Source organism: Manis javanica, chromosome X, assembly GCF_040802235.1.
Source record: "Manis javanica isolate MJ-LG chromosome X, MJ_LKY, whole genome shotgun sequence".
NCBI lineage: Eukaryota > Metazoa > Chordata > Mammalia > Pholidota > Manidae > Manis > Manis javanica.
The window spans coordinates 55,528,436-55,554,762 of NC_133174.1; the positions used below are offsets into that span (position 1 = coordinate 55,528,436).

At 38.8% G+C, this 26,327-nt stretch overlaps 1 protein-coding gene across 16 annotated transcripts in view; it reads right to left on the minus strand.

The window, feature by feature from the left end:
- OPHN1 (oligophrenin 1) overlaps window positions 1–26,327 on the minus strand; it is a 665,513-nt gene that overhangs the window by 413,355 nt on the left and 225,831 nt on the right. For all 16 annotated transcript variants that reach the window (XR_005061052.2, XR_005061051.2, XM_037017099.2 and 13 more), the window contains exons 12-15: window positions 22,691–22,769; window positions 20,444–20,477; window positions 19,847–19,909; window positions 18,797–18,871 (exon numbers count right to left, since the gene is read on the minus strand). Coding sequence is in view for 14 of the 16 variants with exons in the window: in XM_037017099.2 (XP_036872994.1) it covers window positions 18,797–18,871; window positions 19,847–19,909; window positions 20,444–20,477; window positions 22,691–22,769 (251 nt within the window). In the remaining 2 variants the exon portion in view is untranslated. The remainder of the gene's footprint in view (window positions 1–18,796; window positions 18,872–19,846; window positions 19,910–20,443; window positions 20,478–22,690; window positions 22,770–26,327) is intronic.

Sequence of the window (26,327 nt, forward strand, 5' to 3'; positions counted from 1 at the left end):
TCTGTTAGTTTTCTTCCTTCAGTTTTGCTTTATTGTTATACTCCATAAATGAGGGAAATCATTCGGTTCTTGTCTTTCTCAGCCTGGCTTATTTCGCTGAGCATAATATCCTCCAGCTCCATCCATTTTGTTGCAAATTGTAGAATTTATTTCTTTCCTATGGCTGAGTAGTATCCATTGTGTATAAGTACCACATCTTCTTTATCCATTCATTTCCTGAAGGACATTTAGGATGCTTCCATATCTTACCTATTGTAAATAGTGCTGCAATAAACATAGGGTGCATATGTCTTTCTGAATCTGAGAAATTATATTCATTGGGTAAATTCCTAGGAGTAGAATTCCCGGGTCAAATGGAATTTCTATTTTTAGTTTTTTGAGGAACCTCCATATTGCTTTCCACAATGGTTGAATTAGCTTACATTCCACCAGCAGTGCAGGAGGATTCCCCTTTCTCCACATCCTCGCCAGCATTTGTTGTTCTTAGTCTTTTTGATGTTGGCCACCCTAACTGGTGTGAGGTGACATCTCATTGTGGTTTTAATTTGCATTTCCCTGATAATTAGTAATGTGGATCATCTTTTCATGTGCCTGTTTGCCATCTGAATTTCTTCTTTGGAGAAGTGTCTGTTCATATCCACAGCCCATTTTTTAATATGGTTATTTGCTTTTTCGGTGTTGAGGCGTGCTAGTTCTTTATATATTTTTGGTGTTAACCACTTGTTGGATATTCTCTCATACTGTAGGATGCCTTTTTGTTCTGTTGATGGTGTCCTTTGCTATACAGAAGCTTTTAAGTTTGATGGAGTTCCATGTGTTCATCTTTGCTTTTGTTTCTCTTGCTCGAGGAGATGCATTCAGAAAAAAGTTATTCATGTTTATATTCAGGAGATTTTTGCCTATGTTATTTTATAGGAGTTTTATGATTTCATGATTTACAATAAGATCATTGATCCATTTGGAGTTTACTTTTGTGTATGGTGATAGACAATAATCTAGTTTCATTCTCATGCATATAGCTGTCCAGTTTTGCCAACACCAGCTTTTGAAGAGGCTGTCATTTCCCCATTGTATGTCCATGGCTCATTTATCGTATATTAATTAACCATATATGCTTTTGTTTATGTCTGGGCTCTCTAGTCTGTTCCATTGGTCTATGGGTCTCTTCTTGTGCCAGTACTAAATTGTCTTGATTACTGTGTCTTTCCAGTAGAGCTTGAAGTCAGGGAGCATAATCCCCCCAGCTTTATTCTCCCTTCTCAGGATTGCTTTGGCTATTCAGGGTCTTTTGTGGTTCCATATGAACTTTAGAATTATTTTCTCTAGTTCATTGAAGAATGCTGTTGGTATTTTGATAGGGATTGCATTGAATTTGTAGCTTGCTTTAGGCAGGATGACAATTTTGACAATATTAATTCTCCCTATCCATGGGCACGGGATGTGTTTCCATTTATTGGTAACTTCTTTAATTTCTCTAATGATGTCTTTTAGTTTTCAGAGTATAGGTCTTACACTTCCGTCATTAGGTTTATTTGTAGGTATTTTATTCTTTTTGATGCAACTGTGAATGAAGTTGTTTTCCTGATTTCTCTTTCTGTTAGTTCATCATTAGTGTATAGGAGTGCGACAGATTTCTGGGTATTAACTTTCTATCCTGTGATGTTGATGAATTCAGATATTAGATCTAGTAGTTTGGGAGTGGATTCTTAAGGGATTTTTTGTGTGTACAATATCAAGTCATCTGCAAACATAGTTAGTTTAACTTCTTCTTTACCAATCTGGATGCCATTTGTTTCTTTGTGTTGTCTGATTGCCATGGCGAGGAACTCCAGAACTATGTTAAGTATGATTTTGGCTGTGGGTCTGTCATATATGGCCTTTATCATGTTGAGGTACTTGCCCTCTATACCCATTTTGTTGAGAGTTTTTATCATGAATGAATGTTGAATTTTGTCAAATGATTTTTCGGCATGAATGAGGATGATCAGGTGATTCTTGTCCTTCTTTTTGTTGATGTAGTGGATGATGTTGATGGATTTTCGAATGTTGTAACATCCTTGTATCCCTGGAATTAATCCTATTTGATCATGATGGATGATCTTTTTGGTGTATTTTTTAATTCAGTTTGCTAATATTTTGTTGAGTATTCTTGCATCTATGTTCATCAGGGATATTGGTCTGCAATTTTCTTTTTTTGTGGTGTCTTTCCTGGTTTTGGTATTAGGCTGATGCTGGCCTCATATAATGAGTTCAGAAGTATTCCTTTGTCTTCTACTTTTTGGAAAACTTGATGGAGGATGGGTATTAAATTTTCACTAAATGTTTGATAAAATTCAGCAATGAAGCCATCTGGTTCAGGGGTTTTGTTCTTAGGTAGTTTTTTGATTACCAATTCAATTTCGTTGTTAGTAATTGGACTGTTCAGATTTTCTGTTTCTTCTTGGGATAGCCTTAGAAGGTTATATTTTTCTACAATGTTGTCCAATTCTTCTAGGTTATCACTTATTAGCATATAATTTGTCATAATATTCTCAAATAATTCTTGTATTTCTGTTGAGTCCATAGTGATTTTTCCTTTCTCATTTCTGATTCTGTTTATGTGTGTAGACTCTCTTTTATTCTTGATAAGTCTGGCTAGGGGTTTTTCTATTTTGTTTATTTTCTCAAAGAACCAGCTCTTGCTTTCATTGATTCTTTCTATTGTTTTATTCTTCTCTATTTTATTTATTTCTGCTCTAATCTTTATTATGTCCCTTCTTGTACTGACATTGTGCCTCATTTGTTCTTCTTTGTCTAGTTTCGTTAATTGTGAGTTTAGACGGTTCATATGGGATTGTTCTTCTTTCCTGAGGTAGGCCTGTATTGCAATATACTTTCCTCTTAGCACCACCTTTGCTTCGTCCCACAGATTTTGCGTTGTTGAATTATTGTTGTCATTTGTCTCCATATATTGCTTGATCTGTTTCTTTTGGTAATTGATCCATTGGTTATTTAGGAGCATGCTGTTCAGCCTCCATGTGTTTGTAGACTTTTCTGGTTTCTCTGCATAATTTATTTTTAGTTTCATACCCTTTTGTTCTGAGAAGCTAGTTGGTATAATTTTAGTCTTTTTTAATTTACTGAGGCTCTTTTTGTGGCCTAGTATATGATCTATTCTTGAAAATATTCCATGTGCAATTGAGAAGAATGTGCATCCCTCTGCTTTTGGGTGGAGAGTTATGCAGATGTCTGTTAGGTCCATCTGCTCTACTGTGTTGTTCAATGCCTCTGACTTACTTATTTTCCATCTGGTTGATCTGTCCTTTGGAGTGAGTGTAGTGTTGAAGTCTAGAATGAAAGCATTGCATTCTATTTCCCGTTTTAATTCTGTTAGTGCTTTTTTTCACATACAAAGTTGCTACTGTGTTGGGTACATAGATATTTATAATGGTTATATCCTGTTGTTGGATTGCCTCGTTTATCATTATGTAATTTCCATCTTTGTCTTTTGTGACTCTCTTTGTTTTAAAGTAGTATTTTGTCTGATACAAGTACTGCAACACCTGCTTTTTTCTCCCTATTAGGTGCATGAAATATCTTTTTCCATCCCTTCACTTTTAGTGTGTGTATGTCTTTGGCTTTAAAGTGAGTCTCTTGTAGGCATCATATAGATGGGTCTTCTTTTTTATCCATTCAGTGACTGTTTCTTTTGACTGATGCATTCTGACCATTTTCATTTAGGGTGATTAACGATAGGTATGTACTTATTGCCATTGCAGGTTTAGGTTCGTGGTTACCAAAGGTTCAAGGGTAAGTTGCTTATTATCTAAGAGTCTAACTTAACTTACTTGTATTCTATCACCAACACAAAGTAAAGGTTCTTTTTTTCTCCTTTTTCTTCCTCCTCCATTCTGTATATACTAGGTATCATATTCTGTACTCTTTGTCTATCCCTTGATTGATTTTGGGGATAGTTGATTTAATTTTGCATTTTTTTAGTAATTAACTCTTCTACTTTCTTTACTATGGTTTTATTACCTCCGGTGACAGGTATTTAAGCTTAGGAACACTTCTATCTATAGCAGTGCCTCCAAAATACACTGTATGGATGGTTTGTGGAAGGTAAATTCTCTCAGCTTTTGCTTATCTAGAAATTGTTTAATCCCCCCTTCAAATTTAAATGATAATCTTGCCAGATAAAGTAATCTTGGTTCCAGGCCCTTCTGTTTCACTGCATTAAATACATCATGCCACTAACCTTCTGGCCTGTAAAGTTTCTGCTGATAAGTTTGATGATAGCCTGATGGGCTTTCCTTTGTATGTTATCTTTTTGTGTGTCTGTGTGTGTCAACTTGCTAATAAACCTTTGTGCTAGATCACCGCCTTATTAACAGTGGATATACAGATATGAGAATAAAATCAAGATACATGTAGAAGTAGAAGGTACCAGTAAAACTAGATGCACATTTCACCAACCTAGCCAACCTACCTCTGCTCTCAAAGTGAAAGCATGCTAAGTACAAGCACTGTTGCTCCTCTCTGCTAGTGATCTATATATCCAGATCACATGTGCTTAGCACTGTTGTAGCGTGAAGGTTTTACTGGCTTTCCAGATGTGAATGAAACAAAAAGTCATGACATAGAAAGACCAGACATAGAGTATAGAGCCTCTGAATGATTTGCTGGTGAGAATTCTTAGTGCAGATGGTTCAGATATCTCCTTGCATGATCTCTGGATAGTGTCAAGCTCATACATGACAGTCAATGCAAGGCCAAGGTCTGACCAGTTAAAGTGGTAAATACACAAAGTGCTAATTTTATACTTAAGAAAATTATTATTTGTATAGACAAATAGAATAATAAGCAAAAGCTGCCAGCTCCTATCATCCTTGTCCCAAGCACTAACAAAGACAGCACCATAACAGTAGGAGCCAAATGAAAATACTCTAATTGTGGAATCCTCTGTTAATGTGGGGCCAATTCTAGACTGTAGCTAATTATATCTATATATATTTTTTTATTTTGATATCATTAATCTACAAGACAGAACGAACATTACGTTTACTAGGTTCCCCCCTTCACTAAGTCCCCTCCACATACCCCTACATAGTCACTGTCCATCTGCGTAGTAAGATGCCATAAAATTACTACTTGTCTTCACTGTGTTGTGCAGCCCTCCCCGTGAACCCCACACACTATACATGCTAATTGTAATGCCATCTTTCTTTATCCCTGCCCTTATCCCTCCCTACCCACTAATTGTCCCCAGTCCCATTCCCTTTGGTAAATATTAGTCCATTCTTGGATTCTGTGATTCTGCTGCTGTTTTGTTCCTTCAGTTTTCCTTTGTTCTTATACTCCACATATGAGTGAAATTATTTGGTACTTGCCCTTCTCCACTTGGCTTATTTCACTGAGCATAGTACCCTCTAACTCCATCCATGTTGTTGTGAATGGTAAGATCTGTTTTTTTTCTTATAGCTGAGTAATATTCCATTGTGTATATGTACCACATCTTCTTTATCCATTCATCTACTGATGGACATTTAGGTTGCTTCCATATCTTGGCTATTGTAAATAGTACAGTGATAAACATAGGGGTGCATCTGTCTTTTTCAAACTGGAGTGCTGCATTCTTGGGGTAAATTCCTAGAAGTGGAATTCCTGGGTCAAATGGTATTTCTATTTTCAGCATTCTGAGGAACCTCCATACTGCTTTCCACAATGATTGAATTAGTTTATATTCCCACCAGCAGTGTAGGAGGGTTCCCCTTTCTCCACAACCTCACCAACATTTGTTGTTGTTTGTCTTTTCAATGATGGCGATCCTTACTGGTGTGAGGTGATATCTCATTGTTGTTTTAATTTGCATTTCTCTGATGATTAGTGATGTGGAGCATCTTTTCATGTGCCTATTGGCCATGTGGATTTCTTCTTTAGAGAACTGTCTATTCAACTCCTCTGCCTATTTTTTAATTGGATTATTTGCTTTTTTATTGCTGAGGCATGTGATCTCTTTGTATATTTTGGAAGTCAATCCTTTATCGGATCTGTCATTTATGAATATGTACTCCCATACTGTAGGATACCTTTTTGTGCTATTGATAGTGTCCAATACTGTACAGAAGCTTTTCAGCTTGATATAGCCCTCCTGTTCATTTTTGCTTTTGTTTCCATACTCAGGGAGATATGATCATGAAGAAGTCACTCAAGTTTATGTCCATGAGATTTTTGCCTATGTTTTTTTTAAGAGTTTTGTGGTTTCATGACTTACATTCAGGTCTTTGATCCAATTGGAGTTTACTTTTGTATATGGGGTTAGACAATCTCATCCAGTTTCATTCTCTCACATATAGCTGTCCAGTTTTGACAGCACCATCTGTTGAAGAGACTGTCATTTCCCCACTGTATGTCCATGGCTCCTTTATCAAATATTAATTGGCCATATATGTTTGGGTTAATGTCTAGAGTCTCTATTCTGTTTCACTGGTCTGTGGCTCTGTTCTTGTGCCAGTACCAAATTGTCTTGATTACTGTGGCTTTGTAGTTAAGCTTGAAGTCAGGGAATGAGATCCCCCCTACTTTATTCTTCCTTCTCAGGATTGCTTTGGCTATTTGGGGTCGTTGGTGGTTCCATATCAATTTTTTAACTATTTGTTCCAGTTCATTGAAGAATGCTGTTGGTAATTTGATAGGGACTGCATCAAATCTGATCTGTGTCTTGCTTTGGGCAGGATGCCGATTTTGATTATATTAATTCTTCCTAGAAAGGAGCATGGGATGAGTTTCCATTTGTTAGTGACCTATTTAATTTCTCTTAAGAGTGTCTTGTAGTTTTTAGGGTATAGGTCTTTCACTTCCTTGGTTAGGTTTATTCGTAGGTATTTTATTCTTTTTGATACTATTGTCAATGGAATTGCTTTCCTGATTTATCTTTCTATTAGTTCATTGTTAGTGTATAGGAAAGCTACAGATTTCTGTGTATTAATTTTGTATCCTGCAACTTTGCTGAATTCTGATATTAGTTCTAGTAGTTTTGCACTGGAGTCTTTAGGGTTTTTTATGTACAATATCATGTCATCTGCACATAGTGACAGTTTGACTTCTTCTTTACCAATCTGGATTCCTTGTATTTCTTTGTTTTGTCTGATTACCGTAGCTAGGACTTACAGTACCATGTTGAATAACAGTGGGGATAGTGGGCATCCCTGTCTTGTTTCCAATCTCAGAGGAAAAGCTTTTAGCCTCTCGCTGTTCAGTATGATGTTAGCTGTGGGTTTACCATATATGGCCTTTATTATGTTGAGGTACTTGCCCTCCATGCCCATTTTGTTGAGTTTTTATCATGAATGGATGTTGAATTTTGTCAAATGCTTTTTCAGCATCTATGGAGATGATCATGTGGTTTTTGTCTTTCTTTTTGTTGATGTGGTGGATGATGTTGATGGATTATCGAATGTTGTACCATCCTTGCATCCCTGGGATGAATCCCACTTGGTCATGGTGTATGATCCTCTTGATGTATTTTTGAATTCGGTTTGCTAATATTTTGTTGAGTATTTTTGCATCTACGTTCATCAGCGATATTCGTCTTTAGTTTTCTCTTTTGTTGGGGTCTTTGCCTGGTTTTCATATTAGGGTAATGTTGGCTTCATAGAATGAGTTTGGGAGTATTCCTTCCTGTTCTGTTTTTTGGAAAGCTTTACGTCTTCTCTGTATGTCTGATAAAATTCCGAGGTAAATCCATCTGGCCCAGGGGTTTTGTTCTTGGGTAGTTTTTTTATTACAGATTCTATTTCGTTGCTGGTAATTGGTCTGTTTAGATTTTCTGTTTCTTTCTGGGTCAGTCTAGGAAGGTTGTATTTTTCTAGGAAGTTGTCCATTTCTTCTAAGTTTTCAGCTTGTTAGCATATAGGTTTTCATAGTATTCTCTAATAATTCTTTGTATTTCTGTGGGGTCCATTGTGATTTTTCCTTTCTCGTTTCTAATTCTGTTGATGTGTGTTGATTCTCTTTTTCTCTTAATAAGTCTGTTCTTTCTATTGTTTTATTCTTCTCCATTTTATTTATTTCTTCTCTGATCTTTATTATGTCCATCCTTCTGCTGACCTTAGGCCTCATTGTTTTTCTTTTTCCAATTTTGATAATAGTGACATTAGACTATTCATTTGGGATTGCTCTTCCTTCTTTAAATATGCCTGGATTACTATATACTTTCCTCTTAAGTCTGCTTTTGCTGCATCCCACAGAAGATGGGGCTTTGTGTTATTGTTGTCATTTGTTTCCATATATTACTGGATCTCCATTACAATTTGCTCATTGATCCATTGATTACTTAGGAGCATGTTATTAAGCCTCCATGTGTTTGTGAGCCTTTTTGCTTTCTTTGTACAATTTATTTCTAGTTTTATACCTTTGTGGTCTGAAAAGTTGGCTGGTCGGATTTCAATCTTTTGGAATTTACTGAGGCTCTTTTTGTGACCTAGTATGTGGTCTATTCTGGAGAATGTTCTATGTGCACTTGAGTAGAATGTGTATCCTGTTGCTTTTGGATGTAGAGTTCTATAGATGTCTATTAGATCCATCTGTTCTAGCGTGTTGTTCAGTGCCTCTGTGTCCTTACTTATTTTGTGTCTGGTGGATCTGTCCTTTGGAGTGAATGGTGTGTAGAAGTCTCCCAAAATGAATGCATTGCATTCTATTTCCTCATTTAACTCTGTTAGTATTTGTTTCACATATAGTGGTGCTCCTGTATTGGGTTCATATATGTTTATAATGGTTATATCCTCTTGTTGGACTGAGCCCTTTATCATTATGTAATGTCCTTTATCTCTTGTTATTTTCTTTGTTTTGAAGTCTATTTTGTCTGATACTAGTATTGAAACACATGCTTTTTTCTGTTGTTTGCAAGAAATATCTTTCTCCAACCCTTGACTTTTAATCTGTGTATGTCTTTGGGTTTGAGGTGAGTCTCTTGTAAGCAGCATACAGATGGGTCTTGCTTTTTTATCCATTCGGTGACTCTATGTCTTTTGATTGGTGCATTCAGTCCATTTACATGTAGGGTGATTATTGAAAGATATTGCGGGCTTTAGATTTGTGGTTACCAATGGTTCAAGGTTAGCTTGTTTACTACCTTAGTGTCTGGCTCACTTGCTTATTGAGCTGTTATAAACACAGTCTGATGATTATTTCTTTCCCTTCTTTTTCCTCCTCCTCCATTCTTCATATGTTGGGTGTTTTGTTCTGTGCTCTTTTTAGGAGTGCTCCCATCTAGAGCAGTCCCTCTAAGTTACCCTGTAGAGGTGGTTTGCGGGAGGCAAATTCCCTCAACTTTTGCTTGTATGTGAATTGTTTAATCCCTCCTTCGTATTGAAATGATAATCGTGCTGGATACAGTATCCTTGGTTCAAGGCCCTTCTGTTTCATTGCATTCAATATATCATGCCATTCTGTTCGGGCCTGTAAGGTTTCTCTTGAGAAGTCTGATGATAGCCTGATGGGTTTTCCTTTGTAGGTGACCTTTTTACTCTCTCTGGCTGCCTTTAATACCCTGTCCCTGTCCTTGATCTTTGCTATTTTAATTTTTATGTGTCTTGGTGTTGACCTCTTTGGATCCCGTCTCTCGGGAGTTCTGTGTGCCTCCGTAGTCTGAGCAACTATTTCCTCCCCCAGTTTGGGAAGTTCTCAGCAAATATTTTTTCAAAGGCACTTTCTATCCCTTTTTCTCTCTCTTCGTCCTCTGGTACCCCTATGATGCAGATATTGTTCCTTTTGGATTGGTCACACAGTTCTCTTAATATTGTTTCATTCCTGGAGATCCTTTTATCTCTCTCTGCATCAGCTTCTATGCATTCCTGTTCTCTGGTTTCTATTCCATCAAATGACCTCTTGCATCTTACCCATTCTGCTTATAAATCCTTCCAGAGTTTGTTTCACTTCTGTAATCTCCCTCCAGACGTCTGCAATCTCCCTCCGGATGTCTGTAATCTCCCTCCGGACTTCATACCTTAGCTCTTGCATATTTCTCTGCTGCTCTGTCAGCATGTTTATAATTTTTATTTTGAATTCTTTTTCAGGGAGATTAGTTAGATCTGCCTCTGCAGATCCTTTCTCAGGTGTAACTATCTTAGACTGGACCAGATTTTTTTGCCTTTTCATGGTGATAGCAGTGGCTGTAGGCAGGTTATGGGTGTGTCAGCTGGGAGAAGAAAGTCCTTTCCTGCTTGCTGGATGCCTTGCCCTTCTCCGCTGCCTGTGACGTCTACCTGCACTCCTGGAGCAGCCACCGGGTTAATCTCCTAAGCTGCTGTGGGCGGGGTGTCCATCAGAGCAGCGTGGCGCCCTGTAGGGAGTGGCAGGCATGCCAGGTGCACTCCTCTGTGCTAGCAGCAACCCTGCCGGTCAGCTGTGTGGCATCAATGGCCTTTGGGTCTGGCCCAGGTGGCTGTGCATTGGGCCGGGATTCCGGTCGGCTCCTGGGAGTGTGCCTGCTCCCTCTGGCTCTGCTGCAGGTGCGCGCAGGGCTCTTCCACACAGGCTTCTACCGGGCTCTGGCCTCACTGCCGCCGGTGCGTGTGAGCCGTGCCCAGGCTGTTCGGTTGCGCCACTGCGGGCTAGCACAAGCCTCTCCTGCAGCGCACAGATCTGCTCTCAGTTCCTTCTGGCGCTGCTGTCCCCAGTGCGCGCTGTCACTCTCCTGCTACTGGGTCCATGTGTCGGGGTCCGTGCCAGTTGGAGGAACGACTGGCAGGCTGCCTAGTTCTGTGAGGGGCTTCAGAGCTGCACTGCCTCCGTTTAGGGTGCCTAAGTTTCCCCGGTATTCCCAGCTGCCGGGACAACTTTGTCCAATTATGGGGTCCCTGTCTCTTTAAGACTTGCAGAGAGCACTCTCTTCTTTTGTCTCATGGGCACCGGTTGTGGGGACCTTCCCACAGGTTTTGCTTTTACATTTCTCTAATATCCAGCACCCCGTGCACCTTGTGTCTTCATTGCGGGTGTGTTTTTCTAGAGCTGGTTGTTTAGCAGTCCTGGGCTTTCACTCCCTCCCCATTCCAACTCTTTTCTTCCCGCCGGGTTTTGGGGTGGGGGAGCGTTTGGCACCCGCCTGGCCGCGGCTTGTATCTTACCCCCTTCGTGTGATGCTGAGTTCTTGCACATGTAGATGTACCCTGGCTGTTGTACTGCATCCACTGGTGTCTCTTTTAGGAATAGTTGTATTCATTGTATTTTCATAAATATAAATGTTTTGGGGAAATTTCCTCTGAACTACTCACACCGCCATCTTCCCCCTCTGTCTGTATGTGATCTTATTTCCCTCTCTGGCTGCTTTTAATATTCTGTCCTTATCCTTGATCTCTGCCATTTTAATTATTATATGTCTTCGTGTTGTCCTCCTTGGGTCCCTTGTGTTGGGAGATGTGTCCCTCCATGGCCTGATAGACTATCTCCTTCCTCAGACTGGGGAAGTTTTCAGCAATTACTTCCTCAAAGTCACTTTCTATCCCTTTTTCTCTCTTTTTCTTCTTGTAACCCTATAATACCAATGTTTTCCTGTTTGGATTGGTCACAGAGTTCTCTCAATATTCTTTCATTCCTAGGGATCCTTTTTTCTCTGTATCAGCATTTTTGTATTCCTTTTCCCTCATTTCTATTTCATTTGTCTCCTTCACTGTATCTAATCTGCTTTTAATACCCTCCATTGTGCTCTTCAACAATTGGATCTGTGTTCTCAATTCATTCCTGAGTTCTTGAATATTTTACTGTACCTCCACGAGCATGTTTATCATTTTTATTTTGAAATCTCTTTCAGGAATATTTGTTAGTTCAGTCTAGCTCAGTCCTTTCTCTGTTGTTGAGATTTTGCTCTGAACCCAGTTCCTTTGGTGTTTCATATTTGTATGTGGTGCCCTCTACTGCCCAGAATCTCTACTCTCTGGAGCTGCTCAATCCCTGGAGTGATGACGGGGATTGCAGGGGTGTGGTGCTGGTGCATGAGGTGAGGAAAGAGTTGTTTCCTGTTTCCTGGCTGCTATGCCTGTCTCCACTGCCAGAACCAGTATGCTGAACACACAGGTGTAAGCCTCTATGCTTTGTGTTTGTAGCTGCTGCAGGCAGAGCTCCCCTCTGGCTGGCCTGACACCAGTGCAGGGGCTGCTGGTTTGCTAGCCAGGTCCCAGCTATCCAGGAGGAAGACAAGCAGGCTGCATATCACAGTGGGGGGCCTTGAAGCTGTGTAGCCAGCCAGGGGGATAGAGTGCCGGAAAATCATTTAAGTTCCCAACCTGCTGAGCGTAGTGTACCTGGAAAATTTTGTCTACCTGTCATTTCTCCTGAACAGTAAGCTCTGTGTATTCCTTGCCCCTTTAACAGCACTCTTCCTGTTAGGAAGTCTCTCAGTCTGTCCAGCCAGCTCAGCCAGATATGAATTCCTGTTTTCCACAAGCAGCTGGAATCTCCATCTCTCCAGGTATTCCACCTGTCTTAGCTTTCCAAACCCCACCAATCACCAGAGCACCATGCAATGTAGGTTCATGCTCCCAGAGCAGATCTCCAGGGCTAGGTGTTCAGCAGTCCCAGGCCTCCACTCTCTCCCCACTCTGTTTCTCTTCCTCCCGCCAGTGAGCTGGTGTAGGGAATGGGCTTAGGTCCCACTGGGTCACAGCTTTGGTATGTTACCCTGTTCCATGAGGTCTGCTCTTTTCTCTAGGTGTAAGCAGTCTGGTGTAGCCTTCTTGCCTGTTGCTCTTTCAGAATTAGTTGTATTAATTATATTTTCTTATTTTATGCTGTTTTAGGAGGAGGTCTCTGTCTCATCTCTCACGCCACCATCTTTAATGGAATCTCTGCTGGCTTCTAATTTTTACTTTGTTTTTATGTGAAAAAAGTATGTGGAATTTTGCCAAATTAATTAAGTACAGCATTATTTACTTCTATCATTATTAGGAATGTATAGGAAATATGTGAATATGGGATTTTAGCTGGATTTTTCTGTTTTTAGCACTGTTACAATTTTTGACTTTTGGGATATCATTAGTTAAGTCATTAAAGCATTCATTCATTCTAAACTTATTTCTTGCATCAGCTACTATGCTGGATAGTACATTCCTAGAGATCCAGGTATCTGGTGAAGAAACACAGGGAAATGCTAAAGCATGTACTACCTCCCTGAAAATTCTATCAAGTCAGTTTTCCCAGATGACAGCCATAATTGACCTAGGGAAGACCAGTCTTTCATTTCTGACTACCTTGACTAGATTCTTATATCTGGAAGGATTTTCAGTATGAGCTAGTGGGAGAGGTTTTTATGGAAGTAAATTGATTAATCACAGTATATCAGTATAGAAGTCAGGGAATATGTGTACAATGAGAGAATAGAATAAATAAAGGTAAAGGGAGTTAAACAGTAGCTATAATCACTAATGTCTATCATAAAGTAGGCATTCAATAAACATTGGGTGGATCAATGAATGAGATAGAGTGAGCTATAAGACTGGTCTAAAAAAAAGGAGAAAGATATTCATAAGACAGGAGGAGGCAGAAGACAAGCAATCATATTTGGAAGAAAAGAGAACCAGTTAAGTTCAGACAGAGGAAATAAGGTATATAGTCCATATCAGGAAAATGAATACTTTTACTTTATCCCAAAGTTAATATATTTTCCTTATATACTTCACATAAATAGTATAGAAGATTTTGGTTCAAGAAGCAGGCTATTTTTTTTCCTAAAGATAACACTGATTTCTCTTTTCCAGGTGCCTATATGGTGATGTCAGTGAAGATCAACAGGACCCTGAATCTGAGATATTACAGATTTTACTCTGGGAGGAAAATGTATGGTTACATTCATGCACTGTATACCTACTCTTCGACTAAATTCTGTGAGGAAAGGGATTTTTTTTGTCTGGCTTGTTCACTGCTATGTACCTACTACCTGATACAGTACTTGGCAAATAGAAGGCAAGAAACATGGGCAGCCTCTAGAAACTACAAAAGGCAAGAGAACAGAGTCTCCTTCAGAGCCTCCAGGAGGAATGCAACCCTGCCAGTACCTTGATTTTTAGTTCCATAAGGCAGATTTAGACTTGTGACCTCCTGAACTGTAACATAATAAATCTGTATTGTTTTAAACCACTATATTTGTGGCAATATATTACAGCAGCAATAGGACACTATTGTAATGTGAACAATTTTCTGGTTCCTTATTCATGGGTTGATAGTGATAGACTGTCCCCAGATCAGAAACCCAACAGCAGGGAGCAGGTGATGTAAGGGGGTTGCCAGATTCATATGTCAGAAATGTAATTTATTTTTTATAAGTTAAAATAACTCAGAAGTAAAATTTCCTATCCTACCTTTCACATATTGACAAAAGTGCTATGAAAGGGCAATATGTTAGTTGGGATTAAAATTAGTCAGTTATTCAGATCTTGAGAAAACAATGGAAAAAGAACAAATGTTGAGACACAACTTATTTGTAAAAGGTTTTAAAGTCTGCTTCAAAACTGAAGTCAAATAAATAAAAAAGACAAAATTAAATATCTATTGATAACAAATTATTTCAGCCTCTAGTACTACAGGTGCAAAGCAAGCATGATCTGAGAATAATGAAGTATCTAGGTTAGCAAGCATAGTTATAATTAATGTACTGAGCCTATACAAAGCTTTAAAAATATATAAACACACATGCACATAGATCTGGCCCTAGCACATAAACACACATGCACACAGATCTGGCCCTAAAAATAAAATTATTTTGATATGTATTTAAGGTTAAAGTTCCCCACTATACAATAGTATAATAAAGGTTTTTAACATGTCGAGTTGCTTTAAAAATTAATGCCTAGAGTTCAAGTTCTGCAGCTTCCAAAGTGGAGTGTGATTCGGTTTTGTTTTGTTTGGTAGGGGTCTTATTTCTCCTTCAGTCAAAAAGCTCATATAATTTGAACTTGCTTTTCTTTTTAATATGTATTTATTATCTATTTGGCTATATATACATATGAGTTTAATACTAAAGTTAAGCCTCCAGGAGCTACATACTTTACATTAAGTATGGAAATATAGTGCATATTTCTACTCTATATAATTGTCTACATGTGATTATATTAGGTGTTCCACTTGGTTTCTGAAAATTAAATGTATTTTTTCTAATAGCTAAAGGTAAAAGGAAGAATTTGAATACCTAAACAAGTAACATCTTAGCAGTGATTTGCTAATTCCCTCACTATGACAATTCCCCCATTGTTTAGCTCATTGGGTCTTATGTATTATGGGAACAATGCTCTCTGTATATGGTTTCCTCGACAGGCTCAATTTCATCAAAGACCACAGTCAATACACCTAGTCTCCTTTCTCTCCATGCCCCATCTCACTCCTCTGCTCTAGTCATTGTGAAATACTTAGTCACTGGAGCACAAGGTGATACTGGAGTTCCACTGAAGGAGCAGTTACTGAGTACCCACAATGTGCTAGTTATGTTATTATCATGAGCATGATTGTGATAATCAAGATTACAATGATAACAACATGCATTATGATCAATAACATGATTATGACTCAGTAAAGGGAGAAGAAGCAGAACTCTGATATGTGGTACCAAACCATCTCTGAGGTGATCAAATTAGCTTGTTTGTAACCAGGGTAGTTTACAATGAATTTGGCATTAGTGAAGACTATGTCTCACAGTTTATAGGATCTACTAAGAGGCATTATGCAACAACCTGCAGTGGGGGAGGAATGTAACTAACTGACCAACAGACTGATTGAAAAATAATTATTGATTGTATATGCACCCCCTTTGAATTTGTTGTCTGTGATATTTTACATGCCAAAAAGAAGATTTTCAGGTAGGGAAAAAACATGGAAGGCTTTAGTAAACAAGAAAAGAGATCCCTCAATCATGTGTTGTAGGAGATGCCAGAAAGAAAGTAGTCTGCATGTTGTTTAGGCTAAAAAATAGTGTCCTTTTGATAGGTGCAAAGCACGAGACATAAAGGAAGGAGAAAGGAAAAATGGCATGTCAGCAAAAGGAAATGAATGCCCTTCTTCTTGGATAAATTGTGGTGAGGCTATACAAAGCCAAAGCAACTAGCCCCTAGTGGTGTGGGAATAGATCAGAGTAGGATGAAAAGAAGCAAGACAACTTTGAGGATCCCAACTGGACATAACATGAAAGATGCTTATAAGGGAGGTCTCCCCCATAAAATTATACATTGTAAGCTAGCTGAGAGACAGTCTTCACCACAGAATGTTAATCCAACAAAAGTAGGAAATGCAAGTGACGTGTTCACTGTTCAATCCACAGCCCTGAGCATAATGCCTTAACAGATACTTAACAGACCCTTAATAGATACTTAAATATTTGCTAAATAAATGAGGATCATCAAGAGATCTATAATTTCTCAGATTTGAGGCAGAGATCAGGGGTTACCAGCTTTTTGCATAAATAAGTAAGTTAACATTGTTTTATATTATAAATATTTATATCCAGAACTTACTAGTCTATTTTTCAGGTACTCCTAAGAGCACTGATATTTGCAGGCTGATGTTGAAAAGATGCAATATGTCAATGTGCCACTTCCCATATTTGAATTAAGTTGTACTTCCATATGTGATTTGAGGGAACCATTTCAGTCCTATTGAAGTCTGCAAGAGAATCAGTAGGATGTTTAGTGTGGCATTTTTTCAGCTTATTACACATCAGGTAGAAGAATGTAGTAATACTGGAAACACAATTCTAAATTACTGATCTGAGCCCAATAATTTCTCAGAAACTAAATATGCTGGGCCATGTTGTTAGTTACTTTATATGTAAAAAAATATCCTTTAGCAAATAAAATTGGATGTGCATTGGTCAGGAATAAGACACCTTGAATTTTTTAAAGTCAAGAATGTAGTGTGATAAGTGAAAATAGATTTTGAGGCACTAATGATATGATCTACAATGCAAAAACTCCACACGTGGTATTACTAGCTGCTGCAGTACTCTCAAATGCTAATATAATTGGGCTGTCAGGCCTACAGCAGTGTGAAAGGTAAGCTATGCATCACAGAAAAGACCAAAAAAGTGTGCTTTATCAAAACTGCCACTTCCCACACTCAATTTATTTTCACAGCTTACCAGACAGTTCACCACCATTCACAATAGGAACAAGAACAGGTATATAGGAAGAGAATAACAATGAGTTTAGTTTTGGACATGTCACGTGTAGGTACCTGTGGAACATCTAAGCACAGAGAGTTTCTACAATGATTCCAATTTTGCTTCTCTCAACCTTTGGAACATATTTTCTCAGCCATGATCAGTTTTGTCCATTTGTCAGAGTGTGCTTTGCAGATACAATCATTCCAATGTGTGTCATGACCTAAATATGTCTGAGAATCACAGGTTCAGTGGGCAACTGGGTACATTAGTTTTGAACTCATGAAGTGATGTGCGGGTGAGAGATTCTGGGGTGCTGTCAGCACAGATGTGAGTAAAAACCACATAGACAGTTTTCCACTCCTAGCCATGTTGGAGTAACTGGCACCAGAGTTGCCCTCCTGCTCCAACATGTAGAATACTGTACAAAACACATGAAAGAATTGTTTGTAGTCATTATACAACAGATAGCACAGGAGTATGACTCTGAAAAAGGGGAAACAAACAAGGTGATTCCTACCATCCCTATAACTTGCTACCTGAAAAGCACTTTCTGGATGGTAGTATAGGCCGTGAGCACTCAAGCTGAGGATGGAAGCCTTGTTCAGTTGAAAAGACAGAGTTCAGAGAGGCTGAGGCAGCTAGAATTTGAAGGGCAGAGTATCAGAGAAGGGGAGCTATGTAGAGAAAGAACTTAAAAAAATCCTACCCTTGGGTCCCCTTCACTCTGTTGTTGAAGACTAAGCCATGAATACCTAGAATAAAAATTCATGAGGCTAGACAAATAGCAGGGAGCTTTAAGATGAAAAATTTCCAAAACTCACACAGAACTAGGAGATGTTTATGTTCTAATTAGTAAGAATCAAGAGAAAAAATAAGTCCTACCTTAGTAGTGGGGCTAAACTAGCCAGCAAAGGATACTCTTAACAAGCTTAAAAAGAAGCCTCAATTTGATCAAACTAAGCCACAAATAACTGTCTATGAAACAAAATTCAATACTCTTTAAAAAAATGAACAAAATCAAGACACTCAATAAGTCACAATGTACAGCATCCAAAAAAATTATTAGACATATAAAAACAGAAAAATGTGACCCATAACCAGGATAAAATCAATCATCACTAGGAAACCATGTAGAGGAAGAAGTGAAGTGGAACAAGATACAATGCTGGGAAATACACAGACAAGATTTAAAAGATGGAAAGAAGAAGAAGGACATGATAAGAGTCACTTGGAAGTAATAATACAAGAAGTTAGCAGAATCAGGAGACTGTTGAGGTCTAGAAGTCATATAAGGAGAAAGTTTCAAAAAGGAGGGAGTGGTCAACAAAGAGATCAAGCAAGATAAGAGTGAAAAGTGTCCACAGCCTTTCACAAGAAGATACCTTCTAAGCCTGGCCAGAGTAGTTCCAGTGAGGAGGTTGGCGTAGTTATCAGACTGAAAAGGGTTTGAGGAGTTAATAAGATGTGAGGAAGGAAAGATGACAGTCATTTCTTCAAGGCAGCATTGCCTCTGACCCAGGTTAGGCAAATATGTGTACATTTTATCATAGAAATTTAAAAATATATATATATATATTCTACAGCCTTCTTTAGCAATATCTCATTTCACCTACAGTCACATTTCTTCCTAATACACAAACAACTCCCAATAAGAGTTATGAAAATCAAAATTACCAAAAAAGGCATTCAGCAGCTTCTGAACCTGGATGTTGCTGCCCACAGTACGGTACAATCCCTCTGTCTTGATCCCTAGGGAAAGAAAATCAGGTCAGTTTTGTTATTATAGGCAGAGATTTTATTTCCCTCAAGGCAGAAAAAGTAGGTACTTGTACACTGGAATTGGTTCAAACAGGAAAGTGTCCCCCTGTTTTCTCCAAACTTTCCAGCCCTCTGAGATACAGTAAGAGTCCTGAAGCATCTCAAAATTATTATCTCCATACTTTCATCTGTATTGTACCAAGTCCTCACTCATCTGAGCAGAACAGAATATTCTCTGTAGTAAATAGAAGAATATGCTTAGGTGGGTAGTAGTGGATGGCTGAGATAGAGTGAGCTATAAGACTGGTGCTACCATCGTGGAAAGAAGCTAAGGTTTAATTGAAAAAGGAGGAAATATCAACATTCAAGCTGCTCCTGAGCAGTGATATAAAGAAAGAGAGGGCTGGAGTATAGGAAATATAAAGCAAATGGCTATTTTGTACATGGAGATAGATTGAAGCAACGTTTCAAAAAAAAAAAAAGAGGCTTGGCTCATACACTACACCCACCCACATTCTAAGTATTCTCAGAGAGACACTAAAGAGTATTGTCAACCTGGAAAAATGCTGACTCCACATTTGTCTGAGTTTAGCTTTGTCCCCATCAATTTTTAAGCTAATATGTATTGTGGCAGAAACTAAACTCTTGGTTATTTAGGATGGAACCATCATAACACTACTTGAGGGCCAGGTACTATTTTATAATACTTCACAAGCCATCGAAAGTTCTTTCTCTTTAAAAGCAGGAAACCTCAAATAATCTAAATATGCTTGGACACCACTGGGTGTTAATTTGCCAAAATTTTACAAACTGTTTCTAGTCCTCAAGGCTTATAAAGAGTCTTTATTCAATGGATCCTGACCAAAGGACATGACATCATTGCTACTTGAGAGAACTTGCCCCAGGATAAATTCAGAGTGACCAGATTCAAACACTGCCTGTGTAAGGCTATGGTTCATATCTTACCTTTGGTCTCAATGACATTGATGCACTTTCTAACAAACTTGAACCCCACTTCATTCAGCTCCACTGTTTCAAGCAAAGGAGAGCAGTGTTAGATCCTACTATAACAAGCCTCACCTACTAAGCATTCAATGATCATGCTAAAAGACTGCAGTGACAGGACAAGGGATTTGGTGGCTCATCTCCAATCACCTTAAATGGAAAGATCCTTTTATTTGGGGCTGGTAGGATTAGAGTTTTTACTCTTAGAAGAGAAAATGCTTTTAGTTAGCCCTTTGCCTTATGTCTGTTTTAGGTGTGCGCAACATCAAATGTGAAACATTAGGCTAGAAATGCATTTAAGTTTTTATCATATGTCTAGAACAAGAAGGATAGAGTGCTTCGCTATATTACTATTACTACCCCCACCATAAGTTAAGATAAAGTGACTAGCCTAGTTTGATCAACAGGCACACTTAAAAAAATATATCTTAAATCCATTCCACACAGAGGGGTCCATAAACAAACTTGCGTTAATATTACATATCACTGACGATAGCATTTACTGTGATTAGGACAGCTGGCAGTTTATAATGTTAGTAGATCACAAATTTTACTTACTTTCTTCCTGTTTTGTTATGGGGCTGTGGTAGATCTACAAAACAATAGAAACAGAAAGAGCTATGGCCACTGTGGATCACTATACATAGGTAAGTATGGCAAATAATATTAAGTCTCTTTCCCCAGATAGTCCATCAAAACTGTTAGAGACTCTAAGGCTTTAATGAGAAGAAGTGGGCTAAATAGAACCATCTTTGCCTAGGTCCTTAGAGAACAACTGTGAACGATCTCTGAAGAGTACACTGGATTTCATACAGCTCACTGCAGCTGAAGTTATAGCCTACCCATCTTAGACCTTTACTTATAGAAAACTTCAAAAATTTTTTCTGATGAAGCAAGAGAGCATGAGAAAAAGGAAGTGATTTTCTCATGGATACCTAGGCAATGGGCACCAACAGTACAATTTAAATATTCCCAATATCAAATCCTTCCCCAAAGACAAATTAATGTGTCAATATTAATTAACTAACACTGTGGAAAGGCAACTGTCCATCTGAAAGAATTCCATGTATTGACCTAGATTTCTCTGAGTCATCCTGAAGTATGTATGCACTGTGATAGCTGAGTGAAAGGCCAAAGAGATCCTTGATTGTTGAAGTCTAGTTCTGGCTCCACCACTACCTCATTATGAAATCCTTGGCATGTCCTTTTTGTTTGCTAGACATGCCATATCTCTAAAATGATCATGGTTGGGCTCCTTCAAGTCCTGATCTTTTGTGACACTTTAAGCAAAGGAGTACAAACCATGTGTAAAATTAGTGGTTTGGGGTGTTTAGGACAAGCAATAACATTAGCAATGTGAGGCTGCAGGAAATAAGTCTCCTCTATATTCCATATGTTAGAGTCTGTTTTAACAATCTTTCTTTTTAAAAGAAAATTTTCTGCATATGTGTGTATGCCCATGGATATTTCAGTGAGAGATTTCTGTGCTTGCCAGCCCTTGCTGCCATTTTTATAAACAAGATATTTGTGAAAAGTCTGCCATAATCAAGTTGGTAAGGACAAACATTCAGAGGCCCATGTTCTAAAATCATTCTCCACAAAAAGCCATCTGCATCCTTTGATCTTTATGACCTACACAAAGAGCAAGTTCAAGATAGGGAGTCAAGAGTAACATGCCTTATTGAGCCTCCTAGTATCCTCCTAGAGAAACATCACAGACATGTAAGAGGTCAGCTCCAGGTTTCTGAGAGGGAAGAGAGGGGAGGCAGGTCTGGGCCTACTTTCTGGATAGCAGTCCTCACAACACTGCTTGTCTGCTGCTACTTTCTTGGTTGCTATAAATGCAATCTGAGATTTATGCACTACTCTTTAGTCTCCAGGGCACTGAGGACACACAGAAAAGAACCCTTGGTATACACTTCTCCTTAGCAAGTTTTTCTTGAATTAGACTGTATCTGAATACTGTTGAATCTCCTTGCACCCATTCTTCAGACCAGTTAACACATTAAGGTTGACAGACTGGCTTTCATTTGATTTTTCAAAGAAACCCTATGACATACATAGAGCAGAGATTATTAAAGCCATTTTACTGGAGAGAAGGAAAACTTGCTCAATGTCACACAACCACTGAATGGCAGAACTAGGATCCAAATCCAGGCTTTTGGGATCCCAACACTAGAAGGCTGATTTATTTCATGTGCCACTGGAAGAAAACTACTCAGAAGATACTGAAGAGAGAAGATGCTTTTCAGTGATTTCTGACTATTCGTCTTGGTCTTTCTAATAATAATCACTAACCCTTTTAAGGTATTGCTTGTCCTCCCATGTAGCACTGTTCTAAATGGAGTACTACATCTTGGGGCACAGGATGGCAATGCCATCTCTTCCAGCAGGGGGGAAGTAAATCCATTTTCAATAAAACCTTAATAACCTGTTCACAGCATTTTCCATCCTTCTATGTGAACACATAGTAATTTTATAAACTGAAAAATGTTTAATTTTCTTTCTTAAGATCTTGTGGGCACAGTTGTATATACTGGAATAAGAACATGGGAGACCTGGATTCTAGGACCAGCTTTGATGCATTTTTTGGAGGTGATCTTAGAGAAGCCCCTCACCCTTTCCAGAACTCAAGTTGTCTTACTTGTTAAACACATGATGTCGAATCAAGTTCCTTCTAGCTCTAAAATTTTGAGTCTGAATGATCTATTACCATCTAAGTGTCCTAGATCCACTGGTACCACTAGAGGGCACTCATACATTGTACTATGTTGCTAGGATTTCCCAGTGTCTGAGGTAACTTACAGGTTCTTTTCCATCCATGGCCTCCATCCATAGCCTTCTGTTAGCTTCTGAAAGGGCCTGCAGAGTGATGGTTCCTGGCCTAAAGAAAAAATGAGAAGTTGAAAGCAGAAAATTCACCTGAGAATGGAGCCTTGTGATCTAGTATCCCTCTCAGCCCTGAGAAGTGTCACACTGAGCAGGCACAGGCAAACAGAGCTCCAATTTTCCAAAATGTCTTATACTCAGAAAAACAATAGAACTTTGGGAACCTTGGAGGAGTAGTATCTTGGCAGTCTCATGCCAGTGTCAGGAAAGGCAATAGGAAGGCAGATGCAAGCACCTCACTAAAAACACACTTGGATTGGCCCCATTGTGCTTGAGCCAAACAGAGACTCTCTCTCCTCTCTCTCTTAGAAGCCAGCCATTTGGTGTGGGCTCTAGAAGTGAGCAGGTACATCACAGGCACATTCATCTATCAGGAAAATGGCCTTGCTACTGCCACCACCTAGAATGTCCAAGGAACATATCAAGTCGGAAAGAATTTAACAACAAGCACCCTGGCTCAGCCACAGGGAAGAGGCCTTTTGGCTGACTTAAGCACCTTATGGCTAATAATAACTAATAGCTATTGAATGCTCACTTGGTGCCAGATCCTGTTGTAAGTACTTTATAGGTATTAATTCATATAATCTACCAAGGAACGCTATACAGCAGGTGTTATATTAATCTCTATTTTAAAGAATGGGAAATGTAGCACAAAGTGGTTACCCAAGCTCACATAATGGGTAAGCATAGAGCCAGGATTTGAATTTAGGAATTCTAGTCCAGCAGCCATGTTCTTTCTTAACCACTGTCTTAACATGATAAGGCCTCTTCTGCACGGCAGATAGCCTCAAACCCAATTTTATTCTATTTACTTGCAGGCTACTTATACTCAGAGATACTCCAAGTTGGTATATTGTACGTGGTCCTTACGGACCTTTACAATCAAACTGGAAATTTGGGAGTCACCCTATTATTGTAGGCATAAAGTCTCATTGCATTCTCTGCCTAGCTGTGCCATTATGAGAATCTTGTTCCTTTCACTCCTTCTATACCAAGGTAAGGCCTCTGTCAGAGTTACAAAATGATAAGGGCAATGACAGAGGAGTTCAGAGACCCTGGAAAAAAATCACTGGGCCTCTCTGAGCCTCAGTTTCTTTATCCATAGGAGTGTTGGAACAAACAAGCTGGGAGATCCTTCCCAGTTCCAGTATCATGGGTTTCCTGATCTACCTGCCCTTCCATATCTTACTTCATTAAAACACTCCTTAAAAAGGAAAGCGTCCAAATGTTCTTTAAGCCAGAATCAATTGAAAATCAAGACTTGGCTTTGGGCACTGGATTCTTTCAAGTTTGCTTTTTTCTAAGAAACACTCAATTTTCTGGATATATCTTATGGGGCTAGAAAGTACAGAAATGTTTGTAAAGACAGTTACACAGCTGAAACATGAAGCCAGAAAAAGGAGAGGAAGCAAATGGGAAACCTACATAAAACAGACAGTGCAGGCCAGATTTGCTATTAAACCCATTCTGGAGCTCAGCTTCCCTATCTAGGAAATCAAAAAGCCTGTGTGTCCTCCTCTTACTTTATAGAGAAGATGGAAGAATAAACATAAGTGACTAGCCAGGGAGCATCTAGAGATTCTTGGGTGCTATGTAAAGTCAAATTCAAAGAACAATATTTCCAAGAACAGGATGACAAAGTAAAAAAGTACTGACTTCTAGTCCAGGCTCTTGCGTTAATTACCATTATGACCTTAAACAAATCCCTTGCCCTCCTGGCGGCCTCAGAAAAAAATCTCAGCTATCTAGCACAGAAAGGCTTATATTGCACATTCGCATGACAGTGTAGTAGTTAAACTAGAATGCCTGGACTTGGATCCTGGCTCCACCATTGACTAGCTATGTAACCCAAATAGCTTAACCTCTGTCTCTTTGTCTTTTTTTATGAAATTGGGATAATAACGCCCCCTACCTCATGTGACTGTGGTGAAGACTAAAGAGAATTAAACACTTAGAATGGTGCCTGACATATAGGAAGTACTCAGCAAATGTTAGCAGTTGTTGGTTGCTGTGGTGGTTGTTATTATTACTGCCTTTCAAGCTCTGATGGACTATGAGCCTATGGTTTCAAACACCGGGAGAGGCACTAAAAAAAAAATGTTATCCTCTATTCCTGAAAGAGAAAAGGGGCCTCAAAGAGTCCTTTGCTCTGTGCTGCAGGGAACATGAGTATGGGGGCCTGAAGCCAGCTGCAAGCCTGACTCTATTCCTTTTATCACATTGACTAGCCAGGAAAGCAGATGTCACTTTCCCCAGAAAACCACATGTGTGGGTGTGCCTTAGCACCTGCTCATTACTGTATTTAACCCTGTATTTCACAGGAAATTTATTCTGGCTATAGGAGTTAATGAGACAAAATTTAAAAAGAACATGGGCTTTGAATACAGACACGGGTTTGAGTTTGGCCTTACTGCTATGTGACTTGGGCAAGTAAGTCAGTTAAATGTATTCAAGATTTCCTCACCTGTAACATGAGGGAGGGATTTAAATGAGTGCATGTTTTTGAAAATGCCCGGTATGTGGAAACTAAACTTACTGATGCATCAAAATGTTAATTTCTCGCTTCTAGTCCCAGAATTCCTTAGTATTCTAAGGGGAGAAAAGAACACATTTAAAAATAAGTACCAAATTTAGTGCCTGCCATAAGCCACACATGGCATGAGGATCAAGATATGTAAAGATGAATTGGTCCCAGCCCTTAAGCTCAGAGCTAAACTGCTTGCAAATGCTTTGAATCTATGAGAATATTATTGGCAAGTAGCTTGCAAATTTTAGCTGAAAGGATATCAAAATAAAACTAGACATAGAATATTTTAATTTATTTTAAGCACCTTAATGTTGCAGAACCAGAGACAATAAAAGTTGATGAAAGGGAAGCCAAAACCCACAGTCATTCTCCCTGGTAATGTGAGTATAGTTCCTCTTTCTTACTGGGCCAGAAGGATATGGAAAATGAGTGACAGCCTCATGGTTACCAGTAACAATGTTTACTATCACAGCCATCTTTGATTGGGACCTTTAAAGAATGGACCCAAACAGATTCACAAACAGAAATTTAAAGTGGGAAACAGGCTAGTAGTTACTTGTTCCAAGACTCAAAAAAATGCCCTCATCTCAGTCTAATTTTATGATTCCAGTCACTGATAGTTTTGCTCATATGCTATTTTAATTCAACCTTCAACTTCTTTCTAGCAAATTCAGTGCCTAATGCATTGAAGCAATATAGCAGAATAAAATACAGAAACATTTATTCACTGAATTTTCAATCAGTCTCCCAAATGTATAGCATACCTTTTTCCAAAGTAACTAGAAATGCTCTCATTTTAAAATATAAAGATTACATTCCCCTCTAATACAATTGCCCAGGTTCAGAAAACAAAGAGAGAGTGCTGGAGAGAAACAAATGCACCCAAGTCCAAAGTTCGCAAACCTTAGCTGACATAAAATAGTTGAAAATCAAACTATTTCCAGTTTGCATAAATGTCTGAAAAGTAGGGAAATTTCTGTATTATGTTTGCACCAAGTGGAAGAAAAAGACTCCCAGTACCACTAC